This window comes from Neolamprologus brichardi, chromosome 13 (assembly GCF_056152115.1).
Source record: "Neolamprologus brichardi isolate AB-2024 chromosome 13, ASM5615211v1, whole genome shotgun sequence".
Classification (NCBI taxonomy): Eukaryota; Metazoa; Chordata; class Actinopteri; order Cichliformes; family Cichlidae; genus Neolamprologus; species Neolamprologus brichardi.
In genome coordinates, this window is record NC_142116.1 from 8995126 (window position 1) to 9019145 (window position 24020).

General features: G+C 36.9%; 3 protein-coding genes across 3 annotated transcripts in view; 1 reads left to right on the plus strand and 2 right to left on the minus strand.

Annotated features, from left to right (window-relative positions):
• Positions 1–1356, minus strand: part of LOC102777326 (inactive phospholipase D5) — a 72221-nt gene extending 70865 nt beyond the window's left edge. The window contains exon 1 of the mRNA XM_006783606.3: positions 1154–1356. Within this exon, the coding sequence (XP_006783669.2) occupies positions 1154–1324 (171 nt within the window). The 5' untranslated portion in view covers positions 1325–1356. The remainder of the gene's footprint in view (positions 1–1153) is intronic.
• A 7834-nt stretch (positions 1357–9190) lies between these two features.
• On the plus strand, positions 9191–12995 carry LOC118453719 (SLC35A4 upstream open reading frame protein-like). Its single transcript, XM_035904809.2, has 3 exons — positions 9191–9289; positions 10401–10499; positions 10667–12995. The coding sequence occupies exons 1-3, from the start codon at positions 9275–9277 to the stop codon at positions 10862–10864; spliced, it is 312 nt and encodes a 103-aa protein (XP_035760702.1). The 5' UTR covers positions 9191–9274; the 3' UTR covers positions 10865–12995.
• LOC102777792 (uncharacterized) lies at positions 12941–16924 on the minus strand. Its single transcript, XM_006783608.2, has 8 exons — positions 16819–16924; positions 16584–16687; positions 15310–15479; positions 14951–15015; positions 14728–14758; positions 14282–14491; positions 13793–13843; positions 12941–13548 (listed from the first exon to the last, which is right to left on the minus strand). Exons 2-7 carry the CDS (start codon positions 16667–16669, stop codon positions 13800–13802), a joined length of 606 nt encoding a protein of 201 aa, XP_006783671.1. The 5' UTR covers positions 16670–16687; positions 16819–16924; the 3' UTR covers positions 12941–13548; positions 13793–13799.
• Between the last annotated feature and the right edge of the window lie 7096 nt (positions 16925–24020).

The window sequence follows — 24020 nt, forward strand, 5'->3', positions numbered from 1 at the left end:
CAGCATCAAATATTCAGCACACACACCTCTTCCATTCCTTTCCTTGACGCTAAATCTCTACACCTGGAAGGCCTTCACAGAATGTTGATTCAGTTTACGTCGGAGCAGCGAGTCTCCTGAGGACGTTTCTAATAGAAACTCCTTTCTAATAGAAAACAAAAGTAACTGTTGAACATCACAAAGGTATAAAAGAAAAGCGTTGCTGGATATAAAGCAAAATTCAGCTTATTCCTTCACTTACAACACAAAATCCCCCTCAGCTTGCAAAATTTAGAAACTTAAGTTGATGTGTTATAGACGCAGTAGTTTACAGTTGAAGTTGCTCAGCAGATTCATTAATATCAGACCCGTTTCTGTATTCGTTTTTACACAAATTTACATTTGCTACATTTTAGATGTAGATCATTGTAACCTACAGTACTGAAAGAGGGCATGGTTAACAAAAAAAAAGTTACTCAACACAGTTTAAATGTGACATGACAAATATTTTATGAATGTACAGCAGGTCTATATATACATTATGAGCATTTCCTTATAATAAACAATCAATTTTCCCTCTGCTTAACTTAAATTCCTTTTGTTGCTAATAACAAAAAACAAAGTAATTAATTTAATTTAGATTTCTATAAATCAGACATAAGGAGCTGTACTTATCCAAATAATTAGAATTCCATCAATAAATTAATTATTTAGTGTTTGTATCCTGAATTTTGTCTCTGCATTATGGCCACCAAACAGTCCACTGTCTCAACATTTTATTTCAGATTTATATAAATAGATATTTTTCTGTCCAGTCCTTCCACAGCAGCCTCTTCTTGTTAACACTCCAGCCCACACCCTACAATCTGGGTGTGCATTCATAGAAAACAGTTTCCACTCAAATATTATCATAATTTAGTGTCATCACCCTCATTCTATCAGTCTGTAATAGTTGAACACTAAAAGACAATCATATGTTAAAAATTTTCTCTTCCATTTTATCCCATTTTTGAAATTACAGGTTCTGAAAGGCTTAACCAAGGGTCAGAGGGTGAGAACATGTCCCAGTGGATGTGAAAAACACAACATGTTTTTAACTATTCTTAAATTCTACTTAAGACTTCACTCTTCTTTCAGCTGTGTCTAATACCTCATCTCCAGTATCAGAACTTACATGCTCCAGTTTATCCCTCCTGCGAAGCCAGACGCTGGCTGAGTAGTCCTGCTGCTGCACAGCTGTTATTACGGAGCTGGTTGGAATCCCGGTGACTGGATAGCCAAAACCTGACCCCTGACACTTTGTGTCCTGGCCACCTCCTATCCCGCGTATTCCTCGTAACTCCATGGCTGGTTGGTTGGGCAACTGGTTCAGCGGTCTTCTACTCTTGCCAAAAAACAACAACAATTAGCTTGTTGATCCTCAGCCAATAGGTTAAAACAACTCTTAATTCAGCTGCATCACGTACACTCAAATTTTAACTCAATTTGCACATGCTGAAAAATAAATACACTTATTTCTCTGCAATTATAAAAATGTTGTTTTTTTTTCTTCCAAAGTTGTGTGCTATAAATATTCAGCTCTGGTGGATCCTCTTCTGTCAGTGTCTTTAATGACTTAAACACAAAATCCCAGTTTGAAGCTTTGCATTCCTCAAAATAATCAACAAACAGTTTTCATTCTCACCATACCTCTCTGGTTATAAAATGAGACTGTCCCTGTCTTCAACACTTTTGACAAATGTCCACCGGCTGCAAGAAATCCTCTTTCCAGTGCGTCTCCTTCTCATGATATTTCAAAGATCTTCAGTATTTGCTGAGCTGGGTTAGACTGGGTTTAGGCTCTGCCCTCAGCAGACGAGGGACTCCGACAACACTGATCAGGACTTCCACCGATTCAGGCATCCCCCGTGTGAGAGCGTGAGTGTGAGGAACAGGAGAAGGGAGGGGAAGAGGAGGGGTTGAAAAGCACACAGAAAGAGGTAGAAAGAGAGGGGACGGACAGAGTTGAGGTGAAGCTGATTCATAGTCATAGAGGGAGGAAAGACCCCTCTGTAAAGCATACGCCGTTATCAATAGACTCTGACGACAGGAGGAACAGACACATCTGTGTTTATCCAAAAAATATTATTCAGCCCTTTTCTTAATCTTAAACCTCTTTTTATCCCTTCAATCCTTTCTCTTTCCACTTCTTTTGGCAATTGCCTCACACTATGAAATATCAGTGTTTTCTTCTTTTAACCTGTCAGCTCTCTCCACTTGTGTCACACTCTTTTGCTGCCTACACCTCCAGTTCTGCATTGTCTTTCTTAATTTTCTTCCCACCGCACACACTTGAGTATCGACAGGTTTTTTTCAGTTGTTTATATTTCCCCTGATTTATGACACATGTACCTCTGACTGCACTCAAACATACGCACGCACACATATCCCCCTTGGTGCATCACAGCAAAGTGGTGCAGTGAGGCTGCAGTACCTCTCTTTCCTTACCTTTGGTTGTGTCAGAGAAGCAACAGAGCTTAAAAACTTTAATTGGCATCTGGGTAAACTCATGCATACTGTACTGACACACACACAGACACACACAATCGGTTCTACTTCCAGTTAGAGGACAATGCACTCACTTGTATTAATTTCCTTTCAGTTATTCCTGTGTGCTAGTACTGAATCCCTAAATCTATACTATATTCCTATAATCTACAGATGTCTTCACCCTAAATTTTAATGAGCTGCAATACAGAAACTTGCTTTCTTGTTCCAAAAAAGGGAGGCACCTCCCCATAATATAAGCAATGCAAGTTCTGTCTCACACACCATCTACACATTGAAGTGATTAGTGGTGGATAGCCAGAGCACTTTGCTTCACTGGAATAAAAACAGTTCATTTTAATTGCATGCACTGACTTCCATTACTGTGGTTAGTGTTAATGCTGGGAGTCTGCCAAAGAATGACAACACATGTATTCTCTGCTTATTATGCGAAAATATGATTGGGGTGCCACTTAAAAATAAATAATAAAATAGCGAGAAATATATAAGGCTGTGAGGGTGTTCAGATTTTCTTTTATTTTGTGCATGGGAGGAATTCAGGGTGCTATCAAAGAAAATGTTCACTGGTTTAGTCTAGATTTGATACTATTCCTTAGTTAGAGCCAAAGATTGTATAAAAGATGGATTCTGCCACCATGAAGTCAACCATTAGGTTTTTGATTCCATATTTTTTAAACCTTTGGGCTCTGCTATGTTGGTTATTTGTAAGAGGGCAGAGTGCTAAGTTATGAACTAACTACCAATTCTGCTACAAAGTGCTAACTCACAGACTAAAAGACTAGAATTTCACACACTAAAACAATTAGCTCATTTTAATACATTTTTGTTTACATAGCACCAACTCACAGCAACAGCTCCAAAATGACCGTTTTGTTTCATGGTAAGCTAAAGTGTAAGAGAGACAACCCCAACAAACAGAGGCTTTTCATGAACAAGCACTTGGCAACAGTGGAAAGGAAAAACTCTCTTTCGACAGGGAAAAACTTCGTGCAGAAACAGGCTCAGGGAAGGACAGCCATCTGCCTTGACTGGTGGAGGGTGAAAGGAAAGAGAACAAAGAAAAAGAAAGTATAGAAAGAGAGGTCAAAAAACAAACTCTAGGATGGAGAACACAAAATTAAATGACATGCACAGGTGATTTTTAATATATACACATGGAGTGGAACGATGGGAGTGGTGCAAAAAAAAAAAAATGCTCAGTGTATCATGGGATGTTCCCCAGCAGCCTAATACTATTGCAGAACAACTAGTGGATGAATTAGCGTCTCATGGATCCAGCCCTAATTTTAATCTTTCTCAGAAAGGAAAGTTTTAAGCCCAGTCTTAAAAAAGAAGATTTCTGTCTCGTGAATCCAAACTAGGAGCTGGTTCCACAGGAGATGTACCTGATAGCTGCAGCCTGGCTCTCATTCAGATAGTTGAGTACTATCTGAATAGCAGTTAATTTTTTTGTGATGTCTTCTAATAATATTGGATAAGAAAAGAAAGTATTGGTCACAGCACAGAGCCATTTGGATGAATAAACTGGAATCTATTAAATCTAACAGACAGATACGACTCATTTAATTTAATTGAATACAAGCAGTGCATTGTTATTTCAGTTTGATGTTATGAGCAGCGGTATTGAATGGTGGACGGAGGCCTAGCAGAGCAAGTATAGAAACACATCCCCTGTTAGATGCCGTAAGAAGATCATTAGTAACCATCACAAGTGCTGTTTTGTTGCAAACGTCTTGGACGGTCTGTATCACACAACAGGTCATAATATTTGTTGGATACTTCCATTAAAAAGGTCCAAACACAGTGGAGGTTTGATGACTCTCCAAATTCCATTGTCCAGATGGATGTTATGAGTTTCTTTCATTTTTCAGTCCCGGTTAGAACTAATGTTACTATTAACTGCTGATCTGGTGAAAAAGCACTTCCACACCTTTCATGGATAAAAAAATAATGCCATCAGTGTATCATCTGTTATTTAGATGCACTGCATAATGTTCCTCAGACACTCCACAGAGATATAATTAAAGATTAAAATTAAGATTCAGTGCTTTTTGGAAAAAAAGAACTTACAGCAAGCCATATGTCAGAGCTGTACACTTGGCTTAGTAAGTGTATTATAAAATTTGCTTTTGAAGAATACTCAGTTTTCTACATTGCTGTATAGAAAGTTATCAGGGTCATTTCATACATGGATTACTTTATACCGCCAATCCAATCATCAAGATTATCCTTTATCACATTTCAAAGAAATGGTGTGAACGCTTCTACCTATACTGGCCTCCTTACACAGGATCCAGTCTAAAATTTGATTAGTTGTTTTTAGGAGTCTCAGTGGTTTGGTATCCCTTTCTTAATTGAAACTTTTAAACCCTGCAATCCTAAGAGAGTACTGAGTTCTACAAAACAGCTCCTCTCGGACATTCCTAGAAAGCAGAGTGGTGGCTCTTAATCTTTGGAACAACTTACCTCTTTCCATAAGAGCTGCCCAGTCTCTCAATCATTTTAAGCACTTTAGAAAACACTATTTCTTCGCGCTTGCTTTTTTGTCTAGTCGAGCAGAGTATTCTGGCTTTTATTATGCAAACACAGTCTTATTTACTTGTTTTATTTGAGTTTTAGTGTATCTTTATTGTTTGATTTGGTGACTCTTACACATATAATTGCATATTTCCTGAAACTTTACAGCACTTTGGTCAACTGAGGTTGTTTAAAATGTGCTATAGAAATAAACTTTGACTTGACTTATACCTCATCCTGGTGGTTGCTACGGCAAGGAGCATGGGCTGTCCACACAAATGTTGACATGCAGCCTGAAAAAAAATCAGTGTATATTAAATCACACAGCCTCACAGTCAATACAGTTTGACCTTCTCTTCTGTTTTCTCAAAGGTTTAGAAAACTCGCCCTTACTAGACATGAAAGGCTAATACTACCTAGCTTCCATGCATTTCTGTGTTGTATTTGAACTCATTCTGTGTTATTTTCAAGTGGCTGATAATTTTTTTGTGACGCCTCATTGCATTTAAACAATGCTGAGTCAAGAATATTTGTGAAGCGGTCTCAGTCCCTCTGCAGCTCTGTTTCCTTCACTCACATTTTTCTCGGCTAGGAGCCATCAGTGGAGACGCCGGCTGAATACTGAGCACTGAGGTTAATGAGGGAACTCAGATGAAGATGGGCCAAGTCAGCCCACAAAACCACTGCACCTTGCTGAAAGGCTTTTAGGTTTTAACCTTGGGGAAAAGCATCACATTAGCTGGTACACTACAAAGGTGTCTGACTGATGAAACACTTTATTTCTATTAAAGTGGATCAAAAGTGATCCCAGGCTGCGACTAGGTTAAAGCACAAAGCACAAAGCATTAACCGAAAAACTTTGCTTGTTAAGTACATTTTTTCTGTCTTTTGTATAGGGCCGTGCAGCACAATAGAAAGAACCAATTTATGCACGGTGATCCTTGATAACATCCAACATGGTAGTGCAAAAGCAGCATAGAGTCAGTACCACGCTGCTTTGGCCTTAACACTCTCGAAGCGGAGCTCAGGTTGTGAAACCATAACTCAGTGCTCCGCACACAGGGGGCAGCAGGAGGTGAGTTTTATACACTCTGTGATAAAACTTTCAGTATTTCAAGCACATTTCTTCTAAGAAACAATTCCTTATATTGCCACATTCACACTGAGTACCTGTTTCATAACAACACAACAACTTACAAGATACGAAGGAGCAAATAAAAACATAAATCATAAAGGGTATGCTGCTGGCAAGTTATCCCAAAGAGATGCTTTTAGAAGCTCGTACAGTATTTCATACCCTGATTATCAGAAGATCATGTCATCCCATTTGAGGAACATATGAACATATTTGCTGTGAAGAAGCTTCTGAAATTAAAGAATTTATGTGCCCTTCGGAGAAACTCATATTTACTCAAGATTGCTTATGAAAACCATTTGCTTCATTAAGTTTCAGTAAATCACGGAGTAAACATTTCTTGGGGTTTTCCTGCTTTATTCCCAATGAAGAAAATACCTAACAGACAGTAACACATACAGTGCTTTGACTAGAAAATACATTTTAAATGAGTTCTTTAATCACATCGAGAAAAAAATGACTGCCTCGACATCTCAAAGCCAGTATATGCAGGGCTTACTTCTCCATCCTTTAAATTATAATAACTACATCTGCTCAAACAACCCATGCTATTGCTGTTTGGAGTATTAACACAAACCACATTCATTATGCAAGAGAAAATGTTCCGCTGGGCTCGTTGAATAATAAATGAAGCTTTAGTCACAAAGCTATAAAAGTCCAAATTATTTATTGTTTTTTTCTAGTCGGAAAATAGGCAAATTTATTACTGTTTCAAAGGTTATTTTGGGCGAGCTGCATCTCATGACATTACAATGACTACCTAAACTAAAAATGATCACTCAAACATAAATCTACGATCTGTCCCTGATATTCGTGGTACAGTATATGAATACACATTTCCCTGAAGCTCATCTCTGTAATGATTGCACCATAAGCTTCCGTGACCTTTCCAGTACAGAGGCGTCCAAAGATTAGTCAGCTAAACATGCCTCAGCCAAAATCAATACGCCCCCTGAACCATTAACAGCACTGAAGATCACAGACGCCTTACCTCCATCGCTCCTTCCAAGTCTTAAACACCTGCAGTCCAGGGGAGTGCGAGGCCAGTCTTTCATCTCATGCAAAACTATGCAGACTGTGTTATGTCCAGCTTGAACCGACCATTAAATACTGTGGTCCATATCAGGTTGGTCCTGCAATAACCCCAAACAAGGAAAGGTTAATGGAGCCAGCAAGTAGCGTCTAAAAAGTAGAAATTTATGTTTTGGCAAGATTAATCTTTTTAAATGAATAGAAGATGAAGACCTTTACATATTTTTCGTTTTGCAGTTTCGCTCTCTTTGTCTCCTTTTGCCTCTACATCAGATGGGAATAACTCAAGTTCTCTAGTAGGTCTTAAATGCTTTCTCTTGCCATCTTTCTCAATTTCTTTCTCACCTCCTGTGACTCGGGGCTCTGCCATTCACTCTCACTTCCACAGTCTCTGGAAAGAAACACTTGTGGGGAGTCATGCTCTCAGCAAGTAAAAAATAAATCACACAAGGTTTTAAATCCGATTCACTTGATGTAATGACTTAGACCTTAATGTTATACATCTATGGGAAAATACTCATCTTGCATTAATCCCTACAGTGTTTATTCCCTGCTTCTACTGTGGGATGCACTGATGGTTACAAATGAGAGATAATGAGCATCTCTGTTTCTGTTTCTCTGATCCTCTATCCCTTTGCCTCGCTAATTATTTATCTGAACTCCTGTTCTATTATATCAGCATATTATATTAGTATTTCAGCATCATAATGTTAAAATGTGTGTGTGTGTGTGTGGGGTGGGGGGGGGGGGGGGTGGAAACTGCTCTGCATTGCAAAAGCCAAACTGGAACTTGGAATTAAAGAGGTTTCAGAGTGAGAGATGAAAGAGGACAAAGTAATGAGCCCATTGTTTTGGTTAAATTGTTTTTGAAGTCTCCCCAATTATCACAGTGTTCAAACATAGCATATCATTTTTTTTTTTAGCATGATCAGAAATAGCAGGGTAATTAATTGCTTCCTTTATTCGTATTTCACCTTAATGAAACTTACCAGGCTGTCACAAATTCTGAAGAAAGTGGGTTCTGGTATTTGCCCAAAAAATGATTGCCAGTATTTAAACTGCTGTAATTGACTTATTGGCCTATGATCTGCCCAAGAAATCTCAAACATATCTTTCACGGATGATATCAAGTCATTTTGAGCCAGAAATAACATTCCTGTCAAAAGGTAGAAGTTGCAATCATGTTCTGTCAAAGTGACTGTTATAAATGCCTTTTTTTTTTTTATCCAGGTAAAAAAGTTTCATTGAAATTAAAAAATTCTTTGTCAAAAGAGATCTGCCCAAGATGGCAGCACAAATTAAAAAAAAAAATATAACATAACAATTCAATAAAGATATTTAAGTGAATTCACTATAATGTGGAAGACAGACTAAGGACAGGGGCATTTGAGGTGGATGCAAACTGTTCTGCGTGTTTAAATACCTGAGGTCAACTATCCAAAGAAACAGGCAGTGCAGAAGAGAGGTGAAGAAGAGAGTACAGACAGGGTGAAGTGGGTGCAGTGTCAGGAGTGATTGGTGAGAAAAGGATAGCAGCAAGAGTGAAAAGATATATTTGCAAGATGGTAGTAAGACCTGCTATGTATGCATGGTTTGGAGACAGTGGCACTAAATGCTGTTGAATACAGCCTATTTATCAATATAAACAAAGATATTAGACATTACCCCCCCCCCCCCCCCCTTTCTTTACCAGTGGCATGACACTGGTAAAGAAAGACCTGCCTGACTGATGAAGACAGGGAATGAGAATGTGTTGTGCCTGCAGGAGACCAGGTGGATGGGAACCAAAGCCAGGAGCATTGGAGCTGAGTATGGAGCTGCCAGGCAGGAGTAAAAAATGAAAACCACAGGTTAGTCTAATAGATGCAGTAAAGGAGAAAGCTGGTTTGATAGGGTGAGATCATGGAAACAGATGATCTGAAAGGAGGATCTTCTGCCTCCTAAAGGGAGTAGCCGAAAGAAGAAAAAGAGTGGTCTGTGAATACACCAGTGGAGGGCAGTAGAGTTCATTATTAAGAAAATCCACGAGAACAAGAAGAAGAGGTGCATCAACGGACTGGAAAGATGGCTAATGACAAGGTGTGTCTCCAAGTTTTTAATGTTAAGCCAACTTTGAATAGTGGATAGGCGTTAATTTTAACTTGAGCTGTCATTCAGCATTAGCCGTCAGCTTCAGCTTGGGGTATCACTACAAACAAAGTGTAGCGTCCTAGAGGTAGCTAGCTAAACCGTTAGCTTACTTTCCGTTTAACCGAATGAAATTAGCAAACAAGAAATACATTTGTTGTGCATTCAACCAAATCCATAGCACTGTCAATAAGCTGAAAATGAAGAGATTGTCAATTTCGTAACAGCAAACGTTTTGCTAGCTGCTAAAATAACGTTGATGGGAAGAACTAGATTTGGAAGGTCTGTTCACCTTGAGACTGTCAGTTAGCAAACAACGAAAACACGACCCACAGCGCTTAAAATGAAATATTGCTACTGTTAAATAAGCTAAAAGAAAACACAGTTAGCTTAGTAACCTGTCGAAAATAATGTTACTGTTCTCTAAAAGGTGTCATGCCTGCTTAGGGCAACGGATATTTGGGAATGGTTTTAAGAGACAATACTTAAGTATCTGTTCCAACATGTTCTCTATGCTTTTTGTTTATTTTACTACCATCGGCATAGGGTCACTGTTGTATAAGTTACCCGTTTTACCTGGTTTGTGGAATGCAGTGTGTTTTTACAAAGAGCTCGGGGAAACACGAGGAAATATAAGCCTAAAGGCAACTTAACTAATAAGGGGTAATAAGATAGAACCACTTTAATATTTTGTTCCAAATGTGGAAATTGACTGTTCACAATTACAAGTATTAGCAAAAACCATCTTAGTATGTGTTTTCTTTTTAATTTATGTGGTGTACTTTCTCTTATTAGAAATGGATAATTTGCAGTCACCTGTTAAGATAAAAACAAAACTAAAACTCAGACAACCCAGTCTCTGAAAGAACATCCATCATATGCCCAGATGATTTTAGAACATATATTTTCAGTGGATTTTCAAGTTCATTGTCAGTGTTTGCTGTGCTTGGTCATAATACAGGAAGTTCAAATGTTTTATTTTTAGATACACTCCATGTTTTAGAAAACCCTGGTTGCCTCCACTAACCTGTTTGCTTGTCTCTGTGCCTACGTGTTTGTGTAGAGTCCACTGGGTCAACTCAAGGATCTCGTGGAGTTAAAAGACCAGTTGGAGGACATTCAGAAACGGGTAGAAGATGAGATACAGGCTGGAGTTCCTCCAGTAAGGCTCACAAATCAAATATTATTATTAGTAGTAGTATTAGTAAATATGGAGAGAGAGCATAGATTACTTTGCTTTGAATTATTTTGAGAGTTAAGTTATATACCTCGACCTATAATTTTATATCAAAACACCAGACCAGGTCTCATTTCTCTTCCTCTCTCTAGGGGGGCAGTCTGCTGGCTTCTCCTTTCTTGAAGGGTTTTCTTGCTGGGTACGTTGTTGCTAGACTTCGCTCTTCAGCGCTGCTAGGCGTTGCCATAGGCACGTGTACAGGGATGTATGCAGCTCAAAATTATGCTGTTCCCAACATCGAAAACACCATTAAAGACTACATACGCAACCTGAAAGGAGGACACAAGTAAGGAGGAAGAAAATTGGAGCCAAACAACGGAGCAAAGCGAGCGTCAGACATCTTCACAAAGAGTGTGCCAGTACAGCTCCACATGGGAGATATAGAAAAAGCTTAAAACTTATCAGAATTTAATGTGGTATTTTTTTACTTTCAATATATTTAAATAATATATATAAAAAATTTATAATTACACTATTGAATTTGGTATAGAGTGAAAAGAACAGCTATTCTTTTCCTTTTTATATATATATATTTTTTAATTTAGTTGACCCCCTGCAGAAGACGGCTCATTAATTCATGCATTCATTAATATGAATGCAGAAAAATGTCAGTGGTTGAAATTTAGACAAACTACTACTTTTGTAAATCCTCACAGCTGCTATGATTGACTTCTGAAGCCAACCTTGTCTTTCATTACAGCACATGCTTTCTAAACCTTAATTGAAAGACCAACAAATATATAGCTGTAAACTGTGGTTCTGTTGACCTCTCTAGCATAAGCTTGTTGTAAGAAAACACGTTGCATTTTTATGAAAATTCAAACAGGACTTGAATTCTGTGTGTTTTGGTATCTTCTGCCCTCTAGTGGTCAGAAATCAATAATAGCAGCCTTAACTAATTAGCACTTTTTCCCCTTGTTGCTCAGGGTGTAAAATTGCCTCGCTTTACATCACACAGTTCTTCTCTGCAAAACCTGTCAAATCTTTTGGTTTTTGTTAGTTTTCACATTGTTTACAGTTATCAGAGCAGTGTCTGTAATGCGGAGTAATGTCAATCTACAGGTACAGAACCCTTCCCCTTTCCTACTGGATTGTATTTCCTAATCTCTGTATAAGTTGACACTTTTCAGAGACCTGTCTTTTTTTTTTTTTTTTTTTTTTTTTTTTTGACAAGTTGTTCCATGATTGACTCAGAAAAACACCAGAAATTATGTTGCTTTTTTTGTGTCCTCACAATGCTGAAAAAATTCTAAGAGCAAGAAAACAGCCAAATGCCAAAGCAATTCTTTTTCTTTATTAAGATTTAATTTGCTCTTTGGACTTTTAGAAAAACTGGGGAATGTGTGTTAAAGCATTTCATGTAAAGTGTACATTAAGAGTGCCTACTATGGTCTGGAGTTAACAGTATCATCTCAAAAGCCTTGTAAGAGTTGGCTGCCTGTTTTTTATATGCTGGAAATTGAACGTTTGCACATGTATCGATTATGCTCTTTTAATCTAAAGCCATTAGTAATTTGTATGGTTTTGGAGTCATTTATTGAAATCTGTAGAATGAAAAGTTTTACTTTCTTAGAATGTGCTGATTGCATCATGCACTTATGAGTTGTACTTTTTTAGTATTAGAGGTTTAAGCTGTAAAACTGAGTGTTTTATCCATAGACTATGCTGCTTCTGCTGCAGGAGACACATCTCTAATAATCCAGCATGTAAAGTTGTACAAAATAGTGGTGCCACTTGGCAAAACCAGCATACATTTCAGTGTGAATTTTCATTTTGCACAGCGGATATTTTACTATCCACATACAAAAATGTGGACAATCCGCTTTTTCAAAGATAAATCAGTAAACACTACAGTATTCAGTGATTCTACAAAATATATTGTTGTTTTTGCAGCTTTAGTGTAATATTAAAAATGTATTCATGTCTATGGAAAGCACTGTAAAACTGCACTATGATGTTTTTAACATGGTGGCAACATCGAAATGAACATTTCACACCATTGCGTAATTAGATCTCTGACAGAAATTAGATAAACAAGCCATGAAGGAGAAAGACGTTTCAGCTTGTGATCAGCTTGTTAGTTTTCAGGCAAACGTGTGTACTGTATGTTTCGTGACTGGAATCCAGAAACAACATGTGCCTATTGACAATCATTATGTTACTGTCTCCATATTGTATGTTTTAGTGTCTCTTTTTTTGTCCTATCTTTGCATGTTTTTAAGTAATAATTTTTGTGGGATATTGATTCAACTTGACAGCTTTGTTTTAGCAGTTTTGGTTTTTGTGTGTTTATGCCCCTACACATCAAAAACAGAACTGTTTATAATTCCCACTGTGCTGGTATCATAAAAGAAAACCATCAGAACTGTTTTTAACAGGCTTTATTTGGGTTGTTCAAATAAATCTACTCATGTATCCCGATTGCGTCCAAATGATCCTTCAGAACTTGTAATAACAGCTTTATTATTATTATTATTATATTTTACCTTAAGCCAAACATGACAAAATTAAAAGACCAAGCCTTTGATGTCAGGGAGGACTGCATTTACATTTTGCCAGAAATCCATTCTTAAAAGTATTTTTTTTAAGTACTTTGGCTTAGCTTCTCTTATTTTTTCCTCTTTATTTATGTGTGCCTCCCAACACAAAAACCACATTCTTGTCCAATCATCAACATTAAAATAAAGCATTTTAAGGCTGCACACTAAACACTATTTGATAATTATTCATCTTTAATAGCCATTAAAAATCTCCAATCACGGTCAAAAGGCTCTGCTGTCAGTAGAATATTGGTTGCAATAAAATAGGAACGATAGCAAGCAGGTAATTGGTTACTGGTAATTTATCAGCGATATATAAAACCCCATTAGCTTATTAAGTGCAGCTGTGGTGATTAATTCGGCAAAGTTGTAACACGATATTAGGAGATGAGCTGAAACTGGTTTCTGGAAAAGACTGAAGCGACTTCTGTTGCCTAAAACAACAACAACAACAACAAAAGCATGATTAATAAATGATTAATGGTTTTAAATTCGCTATTCAAGACAATTGTACTTTTCCAAAATTATTAGTTCAATTCAATTTTATTTATATAGCACCAAGGCACATTACATTGTAGGGAAATACCCTACGATAGTGAAATGCACTTTTTAATTGTAGAAACTGTAGCTTATAGCGATCATATAAAGTAAGGCAGAAGAATATGATTGTTTACTCACCACAGTTTTAATTGTCCTCACTGGGAAGACTCAGCATTTTAATCATGGTGCCTGGAAAGACAGATGTGGGACTGTAAGTGACACTGTAGCTTAAATCAGATCCTGAATGTAATCAATAATTGAATCATTCAAAGGTTTTAGATTTCTCCAGATGAATCCAGATTTGTATATGCATATCGGAATTACATTGCAATCCTCTTATGAAAGATCAATATTTTTAAAACAAAAAACCTGAGGTCTTTGAAAGTATATTCAATATCATGCTAAAACCTAATACACAAATTCATTAATTATGCACAACTGTACAAATAGTTAGCAAAAACCTTTTCACTGAAATCTTTGACGTGTGGGTTGTAGATTTAAATAACTACATGAAATAAACCATAAATGCAACAATAAAATGCTGATATGAAACTGAACATGGCATTTTCAAGAATATTTTTTTTTCTAATTTGAACTTAATACTCAAAATCTGTTATCATGTCTCACCAGCACGGACGGACAGATTGCAATTGGCTTGTCCTTGGCGCTCGCTTCCATTGATCTGTTCCCCGGTGGCTGTGTTCACACACCAGCAAACGGACCCGAAGCACTGCTGGGCCTTGTAGAGGCCATCCTTTTCACAGGCAGGTTTGAAACCTGGCACCTGCGCAGGCTTCACGCCAAAAGCCTCCAGCTGGCACTTGGTGGGAGGAGGGGCTGCGAGAGCAGGGGAGAGGGGATGAGTTGATCCACATTTTATAAATTTGTTAAAGACAAACTGTAACAGTTTAATCTTTCTGACTATTGAACTTTAAGGTCACATATGAGGACAGAAAAAAGAGCATTTTTGTTAAAAAAAAAAGAAAAAAAAAAAGCATTCTCTAGGCCATAAACATATGAGAAGATAATTAACACATATACAGAATACATGAACACAAATATTTAAGACATACATGAATCATCTGGGGTTCCAGTTGAAGAGTCCTGCAACACAATAAGTTAAAAAACCACAAATGAGAAAAATGAGGGACTTTAGAAGTGTGTCAGGATTCACTAAAGTTATACTTACTTAACTTTAAAAAAATTGACAAAATTAGGTTTAGGGTTAGATTTGAACTGAGACTTACTAACTTGAAAATCAAAGGCCCAGTTTCAGACTTTTTTTTTTTTTTTTACCGTGTCCACAAGGTCCGACATCAACATGGGGTTCGAGGGCAGATGCATCTTCATGGGTGCAGAAGCTATGGACAGGGAGAGAAAGGTGTATGTGAGACAGAGGTAAAACAAAAAGCAAAATACAGAAAAAAGAGAGTGGCACTTAAAATAAATTGTACAACAACAGAGAGCTGTAATTCGGTTTCAATACAATTCTAGGCACTGATTCATTATCAGTCTAAGTTGTTTTACAGGTAACAGGGCAGTTTCATGACATTTTGTCTTCTTTTTCATCTTTTTTAATGTTTAGCGGTTAAGCACTTTGTTTTAAATAAAGCTTTTTTGCTGCATCCTGCTAATTCCCAGCATAGCATTCTCACCAGAGTTGCTTCGTGACACCTGTGACTCAAGTTTGTTGTTCCGATCCTCCAGAGATTTGATGTCATTCTTCTGGCTGAGGAGGAAGTAGGCGGTCATCGCCTGGCCCACAATCAGCACACAGGCCAGAAGGGTCAATCCTGCCACCTTATAAGCCCGGGTAGAGCGGCCACTGAAAAAAAAAAGAAAGCAATATTTCTTTATTAATGCTTGTAGGATTAAAATAATATTATTTGGCACTAGAAGGTCTTCAGGATGAAAACCTTCAGTGGGAGAAAGATGATGAGTCGGTAGGCAGAAAGGTTTATGGACATAAAAGAATATGAAGAATGAAGAACCTGATTGGTAACTTAGAATTTTTGTTGGCTCAGAACTGGGGAAAAAATTTATATAACAGGAACTATGTCCACGGTGCTCATGTGTATACGTAACTAAGTAATGACATCAGCTGTTGTCAAGCAGACACCTGAGTGAACATCTAAGATGAGTTCTGTTTTCACCAGGGCGGGTTTTGGACAATCCTTAATTTTATTGACATGTGCTCAGCAAGAAGTTTCTTGACTTCTGATTTACTGATTCTATAAAAAAAAATTATCCTAAAATCATTAAATACAGTTTTGTTTTTAAACAAATACCGTATATATTTCATTTGCATATATATATATATATATATATATATATATATATATATATATATATATATATATATATTTTTTTTTTTTTACAATTTTTTAATTAGTTTTCTTATTAGCGTGAAACATACATAAAATATAATTACATTATATAAACAATCACATATCTATGTCTATACATACATATTTATATACCTAAATGAGTATATACAAAGGAGGGGAAAAGAAAAAAAAAGGAGAAAGAGAGAGAAAAAAACAACAACAAAAAAACAAAAAACAAAAAGAAATTTTCTTTATTATTTTCATTATAGGACTTTCTTATCCCCCAAAAAGGAGCAGGATCCCCAAACTGTGACACTGTAAACTGCTTGCCTGCTGATTTCTGGCAGGCAGGCAGCTATTCTTAGCGCACGCACGCACGCACACAAACAAAAATAAAACATATATACACCGGAGCTTTACTGAGTCAGTATCCTGTTATAACAAAACGACACGACAGTTTCAAAAGCTAAATTAACGTTTAGGACACCCACATTTTGGTTTTCGCACCGTGATCCCTCACCTGATGCTTGTGACACACGCGCGCGCGCGCACACACACAAAATAAAAAAAACAAACAAAAATAACCCATCTTTAACACTTACTTCTGTCCTGGCGCTCCAACATTGACGGTTGTTTCATGGCTGGGAGCGCCAATTAGAGGTTGGGTTGGAGTCTCGGGGTCGGACATCTTCACGCAAACACAAACCTGGGGGCAAACATACATATATTTAAAAAAAAAACCCCGCTAATTACAAAATAAAACAGAAAGAATAATAACATGCTTTCATAAACACACACACACAAACACACACAAGAACACGGAAACGGGTTGTTTACCTTCTCTTAGGTCAGACTGAAAAGTGATTCACAGTATTAGTGACCGAATTCAGCCAAATTTTACCTTTATGACTGAAGAAAGGCAGAAGGAACTGAAAGCTGAAGGCAGGGGAATCCCGCACTGCCAATCTCTACTCTGGTTGGCGTTTTTTTCACAAACTGAATTTGTGATTGGCTGTTTGTAATAGTTCATCATCTGTAACTAGGAGCAGAGAATACAGACGTTTAGTCTTGGAAAAACAATTGAGCTCTTTATATGGTGAAGTAAATGGGGTATATCTTTGAATTTTATCAAATATCTGTAAATAATTTAACTTTGTTAACAACATGAACAACATACTGTGTTTTCAAAATACCTGTACTACTGATTATGTCTTTAATAAAATATTTCTATCTTTATTTCTAAATTTAAATCTTATATTAACAAAATTCTACTAATAACTATAGATTGAGGAACAATTATGCTTCCAACCCACTCCTGTAATGTCTTTACATCCTTGAATCAAACTTAACTCTTGAAAAAGACAGTTTTTCATTCACCATTCAAAAAGCAGACCCCAGTTAACACTCATTTATAAAATCTGTTGTTATATTAAATATATATCATTAGCATATATTTAACATTGGAGATTTTTTTTAAAAAAAAAAGGAAAGAGTAATATTGGTATATATATATATTTCAAATAAATATCCACACATCCGGCTTACAGACTTCCTTTTTCCTCTCTTTATATCGGTTGTAAATTTCCACCACTTAATGTCATCTGAAGTGTGGACACTGCTTAGTTTCTTACAATTTAGACATATGCAGCATTGTAAAATCATTGAGGTATTTCTTGATTTAGATTTGTTGTGACGTCAGAGTAATAAAACAAAGACCCAATTGAACTGGCCTAAGGAAGTGAAAGTACATTGGACACCTGATTTGGCAAGACAGTACTGCAAGTCAGATAACTTAAATTCAAACGAGATTGCAAAATCAGTTGTGAGTGGTTTGGTTGAAGTTGTAATAATGAGTCTCTGTGCTCTTGTTTTAATTCTTCTGGTAGCCTAAGAGGTTCTGAAATTACAAACATTACACAAAATGAAACTGATTTTCTGAGTATGTGGGCAATGGAGATAACCTTCTTTCAAGAGTAAGGGAAAGGGAAAGGCTTCTGTAGTATCATTGCTTTCGCTCTTTAAAATCACTATACTATATTTAATGGGGGAAACCCTATCAAATCATTTTCAGTAGATTTTTATGTATACCATGTACATTTACACCATGTAGACCCCATTTCCATGAAGAGTTGTACATGGGTGTATTTGGGTGCCATAACACACACCATGTTTGGAGATAAAAGGAGACTGGATTTCACCCAACAAACACTTCAGTGGTGGGAACATCATGGTGTGGGTTGTTTTTCAGCATACGACACTGGCACACTTTATGATTGAAGGAAGGAGGAATGGGAAAATGCACCAAGACATTCTTGATAAAAATGCTGGTGTCATCTACCAGGTTGATGACAATGAAACGAGGGTGGCCGTTTCAGGAAGACAATGAAAAAAAGCCTCTTCAACTTGTCATCACCAACAAAGGCTTTTGTACGAAGTGTTAAATACATTTCAGTAAGCGTGTTCAATACTTTTTCCCTGTCATTTTTTTTATTATTACACATATTGCACACTGTATTGGAGCACTGTATTGGAGCACCTTTGTCTGGTGACTGTGGAGGCCATTTGAATACACTAAATTCACTGTCATGTCCAAGAAACCAGTTTGAGATGATTTGAGATTTGGGACATGGGAGTTACCAACTAGAAGCAACCATCAGGAGCCACTGTGTTCATAAAGGGATGGACATGATCAGCAACAATACTAAAGGAGGATGAAATGAAAGCAAAGTCAAGCTCTTTGGTATCAACTCTAACCCTGACCCAGAGAACATCATCCCCATAGTCAAGCACAAATTTGGACACATTATGCTTTGCAGCTGGGTACAAGATAACTTCAATGCACTGAGGGGCCAAAGGATGGGGCCATATACTGTGAAATCTTGGACAAGCACCTCCTTCCCTCAGGTAGAACACTGAAGATGGGTTGTGAATGGGCCTCCCAGCATGACGGTGATCCAAAAAATATGGCTAAAGCAACAAAGGAGTGGCTAAAGAGGAAAAACATTAAGATCATGGCGTGAACTATTTAGACTCCAGACCTCAATCCTATAGAAAATCTTTGGAGGGAGCTGAAGCTTTGAGTTTACAAGCGGGAGCCATGAAACCTCCCACAGCGATTCAGAGTATGTCTGTAAAGAGGAGTTGGCTAAATTTGCATGTAAAATGTTTGAGAGACAAACTACAAGAAATGTGCTATTACAAGGATTTCTCCACCAAGTACTAAACCAGGGTTTGCTTGGGGATCAAATAGTTATTTCACTCAGTGACATGGAAATCAATTTATAAATTATATCCAGTGTGCTTTTTGCTGGATTTTTGGTTAATACTCTGTTTCTCTCCATTAAAATGCAACTATGATAAAAATGAGATGGTTCAAGCTAACAAATTCAAATAAATATTTCCAGTACTGTAAATGTCTGAAAACATTTATAAGTGATGTCAACGAATGAGAAATGCTCTTTCACATGTGCATAACATAATAAACAGTTTTGAATACTTTTACATATTGTATTGAAGACTTCCATCCAAAATTTGAGTCAGACCAACTATACCAACATTAGTTCCACAACAACAATTTGTAAACTTAGAGGAGCCTGGTCAGATGGACACTTATCAGGAAATCTAGTCTGCCCAATGAAGAGGAAGAGGAATAGAGTACTTTTCAGCAACAAAGGGAACAAAACATAAGAAGCAGACGAATACAGAGTATAGATTTTACTATATCAGAGGAAGAATGTACCAGAGGAATACTGTAAATGAGAAATTGATAAAAATCTGAGGCTGAACAGAGCAACAGGAAGTGATACTGGGGATTTTTTAAAAAACAGTTTTTCTTGATTGCTTTGACACAGTTCTCCGATCTGAAATGTCACTCCAACCACTCTTTATTAGCAAGACATTTCCTTACATTGGTCTTTTATCATTATGTTTCATATACTTCACATACTTCACTACTAAAAACATTTTGTTGTGTTTATGCATTTCTCATCTGTACGTATTATAACTTATATACCACATATCTTTTACTTTGTGTTAGTGTTTTCTAGCAAATCACTTCCTACTTTTTTCAGTGGTTATAGTAACACATGCTCTCATTCTGGTATCACAGCTGTGTGTTGTGACTAATTACATAAGCATATATACTGTAACCATATATAGTGGGAATTTCCTGTAATATACAATAGTACAGCAGTAGTACAGTAGTTGTTTATATAATTGTACTTGTTTATTTTTTTTGATGCACTTTTTTTCAGGAATGATCTGTAAGAAGCTGCAAGAGACAAGGTAGTGAGATGTGGTTTAGAAATGATAGCACTGACAAAAAGACAGAACCCTGAGCCAGAGGTGGCACAGTTAAAGTTGATAAAGTTTTCATTGGGAGTGAGCTGGATGGACAATTAGAATTCAGTACATCAGAAGGAAAGTATAAGTTGAGTGCTTTAGAGACAAATGTAAAGGGCCAAGGCTGAATGTACACATAGTGAATATGCTGGGCAAAGGATGTTGAAGATGATGGTGCAAGGCAGCGGAAAAGTAGGAAAACCAGATAGAAGATGTGTGGAATGAAGGAGGGTTGATGTGACAGAGGATAATGTTAGGAATAGGACAACTACTGTGGCAACCACTAAAGAGAGCAGCCAAAAGAAGAAGAAGATAGTTTCACGTGTATCATCTTGCTTGGGGCTTTCCTGATCTGTGTAATGCATAGAGGAACACAAAAAGTTATTTACACTCAGGTCACGCGGTGTCCCTGTTACCATGTTATTGTGCCACATGTGTATATGTACGCAAAGCAAATCACCCTGAGACATATATAATATAATATAATATAATATAATATAATATAATATAATATAATATAATATAATATAATATAATATAACAATAGCTTAATTTCAATTTTCAGTTAACAGGCATTTCTGTCAGGGCTCTGTGTGCGGGCAGGCGGAGATGAGGATCCAAATGCAGGACTCTGACACTGAATTGCAACTCAAAAAAACCTCAGCTTTATTGCTGGTGATGAAACAAAACATGAACTGACAATGAACGACTGGAAACAGAAACACACAGGCACAATCTGAGAGTACGACGCAACAGAGAGCAAAGGAAACACAGGGCTTATATACACAGAGGAGTAGTCAGGCAATGGGAAACAGGAGAGAGACACCGCTGGGAGAAATTAGGCTAAAACTGAACACACTGACATCAGACATGAACATGAACCTTCAAAGTAAAACAGGAAAAAAGACACTTTACTAAGACACAGACTAGACAGAGTGAGACAGACTTGACACTGAACTAAACCTGCAATAATAACAATAATCAAAACAGTATCTCTAAATAATCAGAACATAAATCATAATCCAGAAAAACACCAAAACATAAGAAACAGAAAAAGCGGGGTCAAAATGACCCAGAACCGTGACAATTTCACTATAATTCAAAACAGATTGTAGCTCAGAAAGTAGAGCAAGCAGAAGGTAGGTACGTTGATCCCTGACTGCTCCAGTCTTCATGGCAAAAATCCTTGGACAAGATACTAAACAAGTTACAGATTGTTCTCCATTACATCAAGTGTGAATGTTATATAGAACATGAAGGGGTGAAGGAAGCATGTTGTATGAAGTGCTTTGAGTGTTCAAGTAGTGCTGACAAGTGCTATAGAGGAACTAGTACATTTACCAAATTAGTTGCTGTGTGCACACAGCTGAGAAAAAGGAAAGTTCAGTTTAATTAATTTCTGCTCTGTTTAATAAAAATCTCAGTATTATTTAGACTCAGTAAGTGGGCTGGCCTCTAACTCTCAAATTGAGCACTGAGTGAAGAGTTTCAGGGCAGAGTTTTGACAGTGTGCTCATAACTTTGAGTCATCCACGTAAAGTATTGATTACACACTCGTTCTGATAACATCTTCCCCTTTTAAAAAACAAGAAGTACTAGTGGCAACTAGTACTTCAACCATAAGCCTACAGTTGTTCTCAATAATTTTGGAACAATTTTCACCACTCTTAATGCAGCTGTCAAAACGGTTAAGGCATTTTTTCATAACACAGACTAACCTGTTCAAAAGACACTACAACAATCAAAACCTTTTTCACATTTGTCAAAATTTGTCATTTTAAGACATCAAATTGTTTTTTGTTTTTTTTTACTTACTTTCAAAATAGTACAGCAAAAATATAGGCCTAATATTAAGTGTTCCAAAACACAAGGAAATGAGAAGGATTTATTTAAAACTTTACAAAAGTCTGTGATTTGGCGCGGTATAAATAAAATTGAATTGAACTGAATTGAGCTCTCACGCAGCGGGACTGACAGCACACTGTTATTGTTAAGCCAGTTAATTTTACTTACATAGATGTGATATGATTTTAACAGTGACTTTTGATGTAATGTTTTCTACCAAAATACCTTCTCTAACTGATGATCCGAAGACCCGGAGCGACTACTGTCAATGCTGTAAAGTACAAAGGTGTGGACTCCAACCTGTAAGTGGTAATTAGTTTCAAAAAAACTCAAAAAAAAAACTATGCAAACTCGTTGCCTCAAAATAAAATAATCTTAAGCTTACTTAAGATGACTCTTAGGGCAACTTATTCATTGCAAGTATACAGTACTAAGAATAACTTGATGTTTCTGAATTTGCAATTGTTTACCTCTGACACACAAAAATTCACATTATGTTTTATCATCCTTGAAATTTCTAGTGCAACACTTATATTAATAGAACACTGTATGCAAGTATGATTTAAAAAACCCATTAACAACACTTTTTGTAATGATGTTAAAATCAGCCCAACTTTTATTTTATTTTCAAATGCAAAAAAGTATAACAGCCAACATACTGGACACTGTTCTGCTGACAATGAAACAAAGTCTCAGATTTAATTGTTCTAAAATTAAGTTTAGGCCTTCCACAACTTTGTTTTGCAAGTTACATTACTTACATAATCAAAATAAAATGTATTTATTCTTCAGTCACAAGTGCAGGCTCTAGATCAAACAGCACATTTGTTTTGCATTCAAACACAGAAGCTTGGTATGTTGTAATATTTTAAGGATGTTTGTTTCCAGTCCAGGCATTACTGCCTGAATGTCATTAACATTGTCCCAACTTTACCTTAAATCGTCTTCAGACAGTGCAGAATGCTGCAGCACGTCTCTTAACAGGCACCAAGAGAAGATCTCATATCACTCCAGTTTTGACCTCCCTTCACTGGTTGACTATAAATTTTAGGTTTCATTTTAAAATTTTAGTTCTAACCTTTAGGGTCCTACATGGTCAAGCTCCTCAATATTTATCTGACCTGCTGAAACCACATTCATCTTCTCGGGCTTTAAGGTCATTAGATCAGAGACTGCTGGTGGTACCGTGCACTCGTTTTAAAACTCGTGGTGATCGGGCCTTTCAGACTGTGGCACCATGGTTGTGGAATTCTCTTCCACTGTCTCTTCGCTGCACGGACTCCATTGATTCTTTTAAAAAACAGCTGAAGACATTTTTATTTAGAAAAGCATTTTATTAATTTCCTCTTATGCTGTTTTTATAGTTTTATTGTTTTACATTGTTTTATTTGCTGTTTTATTTACTGTTATACTGTTTTATATTTCAATTTCCTGTGTTGTAAAGCACTTTGTGATTTTTTTATCTGTGAAAAGCGCTATATAAATAAATTTTACTTACTTACTTACTTACTTACTTACTTACTTACAAAATTACAGAAATGGAGAAAAGCAAAATGATAAAACTTTATGCAGAGGTCAGAAAAAAATGGCCCGACTAATTCGAGCTGTTAGAAAGACACCAGTGATGTTACAAGCAAGATATGCAAAAGAGCATCTCTGAAAGCACATCTGACCTTGAAGCAGATGGGCTACAGCAACAGATGACCAAACTGGAGGCCAGTCCTGTCAGCTAAGAACAGGAAACTGAGACTATAGTTTGCACAGACTCACAAAAATTGGACAATAGAAGACTGGAAAAACATTGTAGTCATATGGCCTCCACATTCACCAAATGTCAGTTCAAATCCATGTCA

Coding starts and splice junctions, on each gene's coding strand:
- LOC102777792 (XM_006783608.2), bottom strand. CDS start 16,669: ATGTCCGACCCCGAGACTCCAACCCAACCTCTAATTGGCGCTCCCAGC. Junction 15,480..16,583: donor GTTGGAGCGCCAGGACAGAA/GTAAGTGTTAAA, acceptor TTTTTTTTTCAG/TGGCCGCTCTACCCGGGCTT. Junction 14,759..14,950: donor TGTCGGACCTTGTGGACACG/GTAAAAAAAAAA, acceptor ATTGTGTTGCAG/GACTCTTCAACTGGAACCCC.
- LOC118453719 (XM_035904809.2), top strand. Junction 10,500..10,666: donor TACAGGCTGGAGTTCCTCCA/GTAAGGCTCACA, acceptor TCCTCTCTCTAG/GGGGGCAGTCTGCTGGCTTC.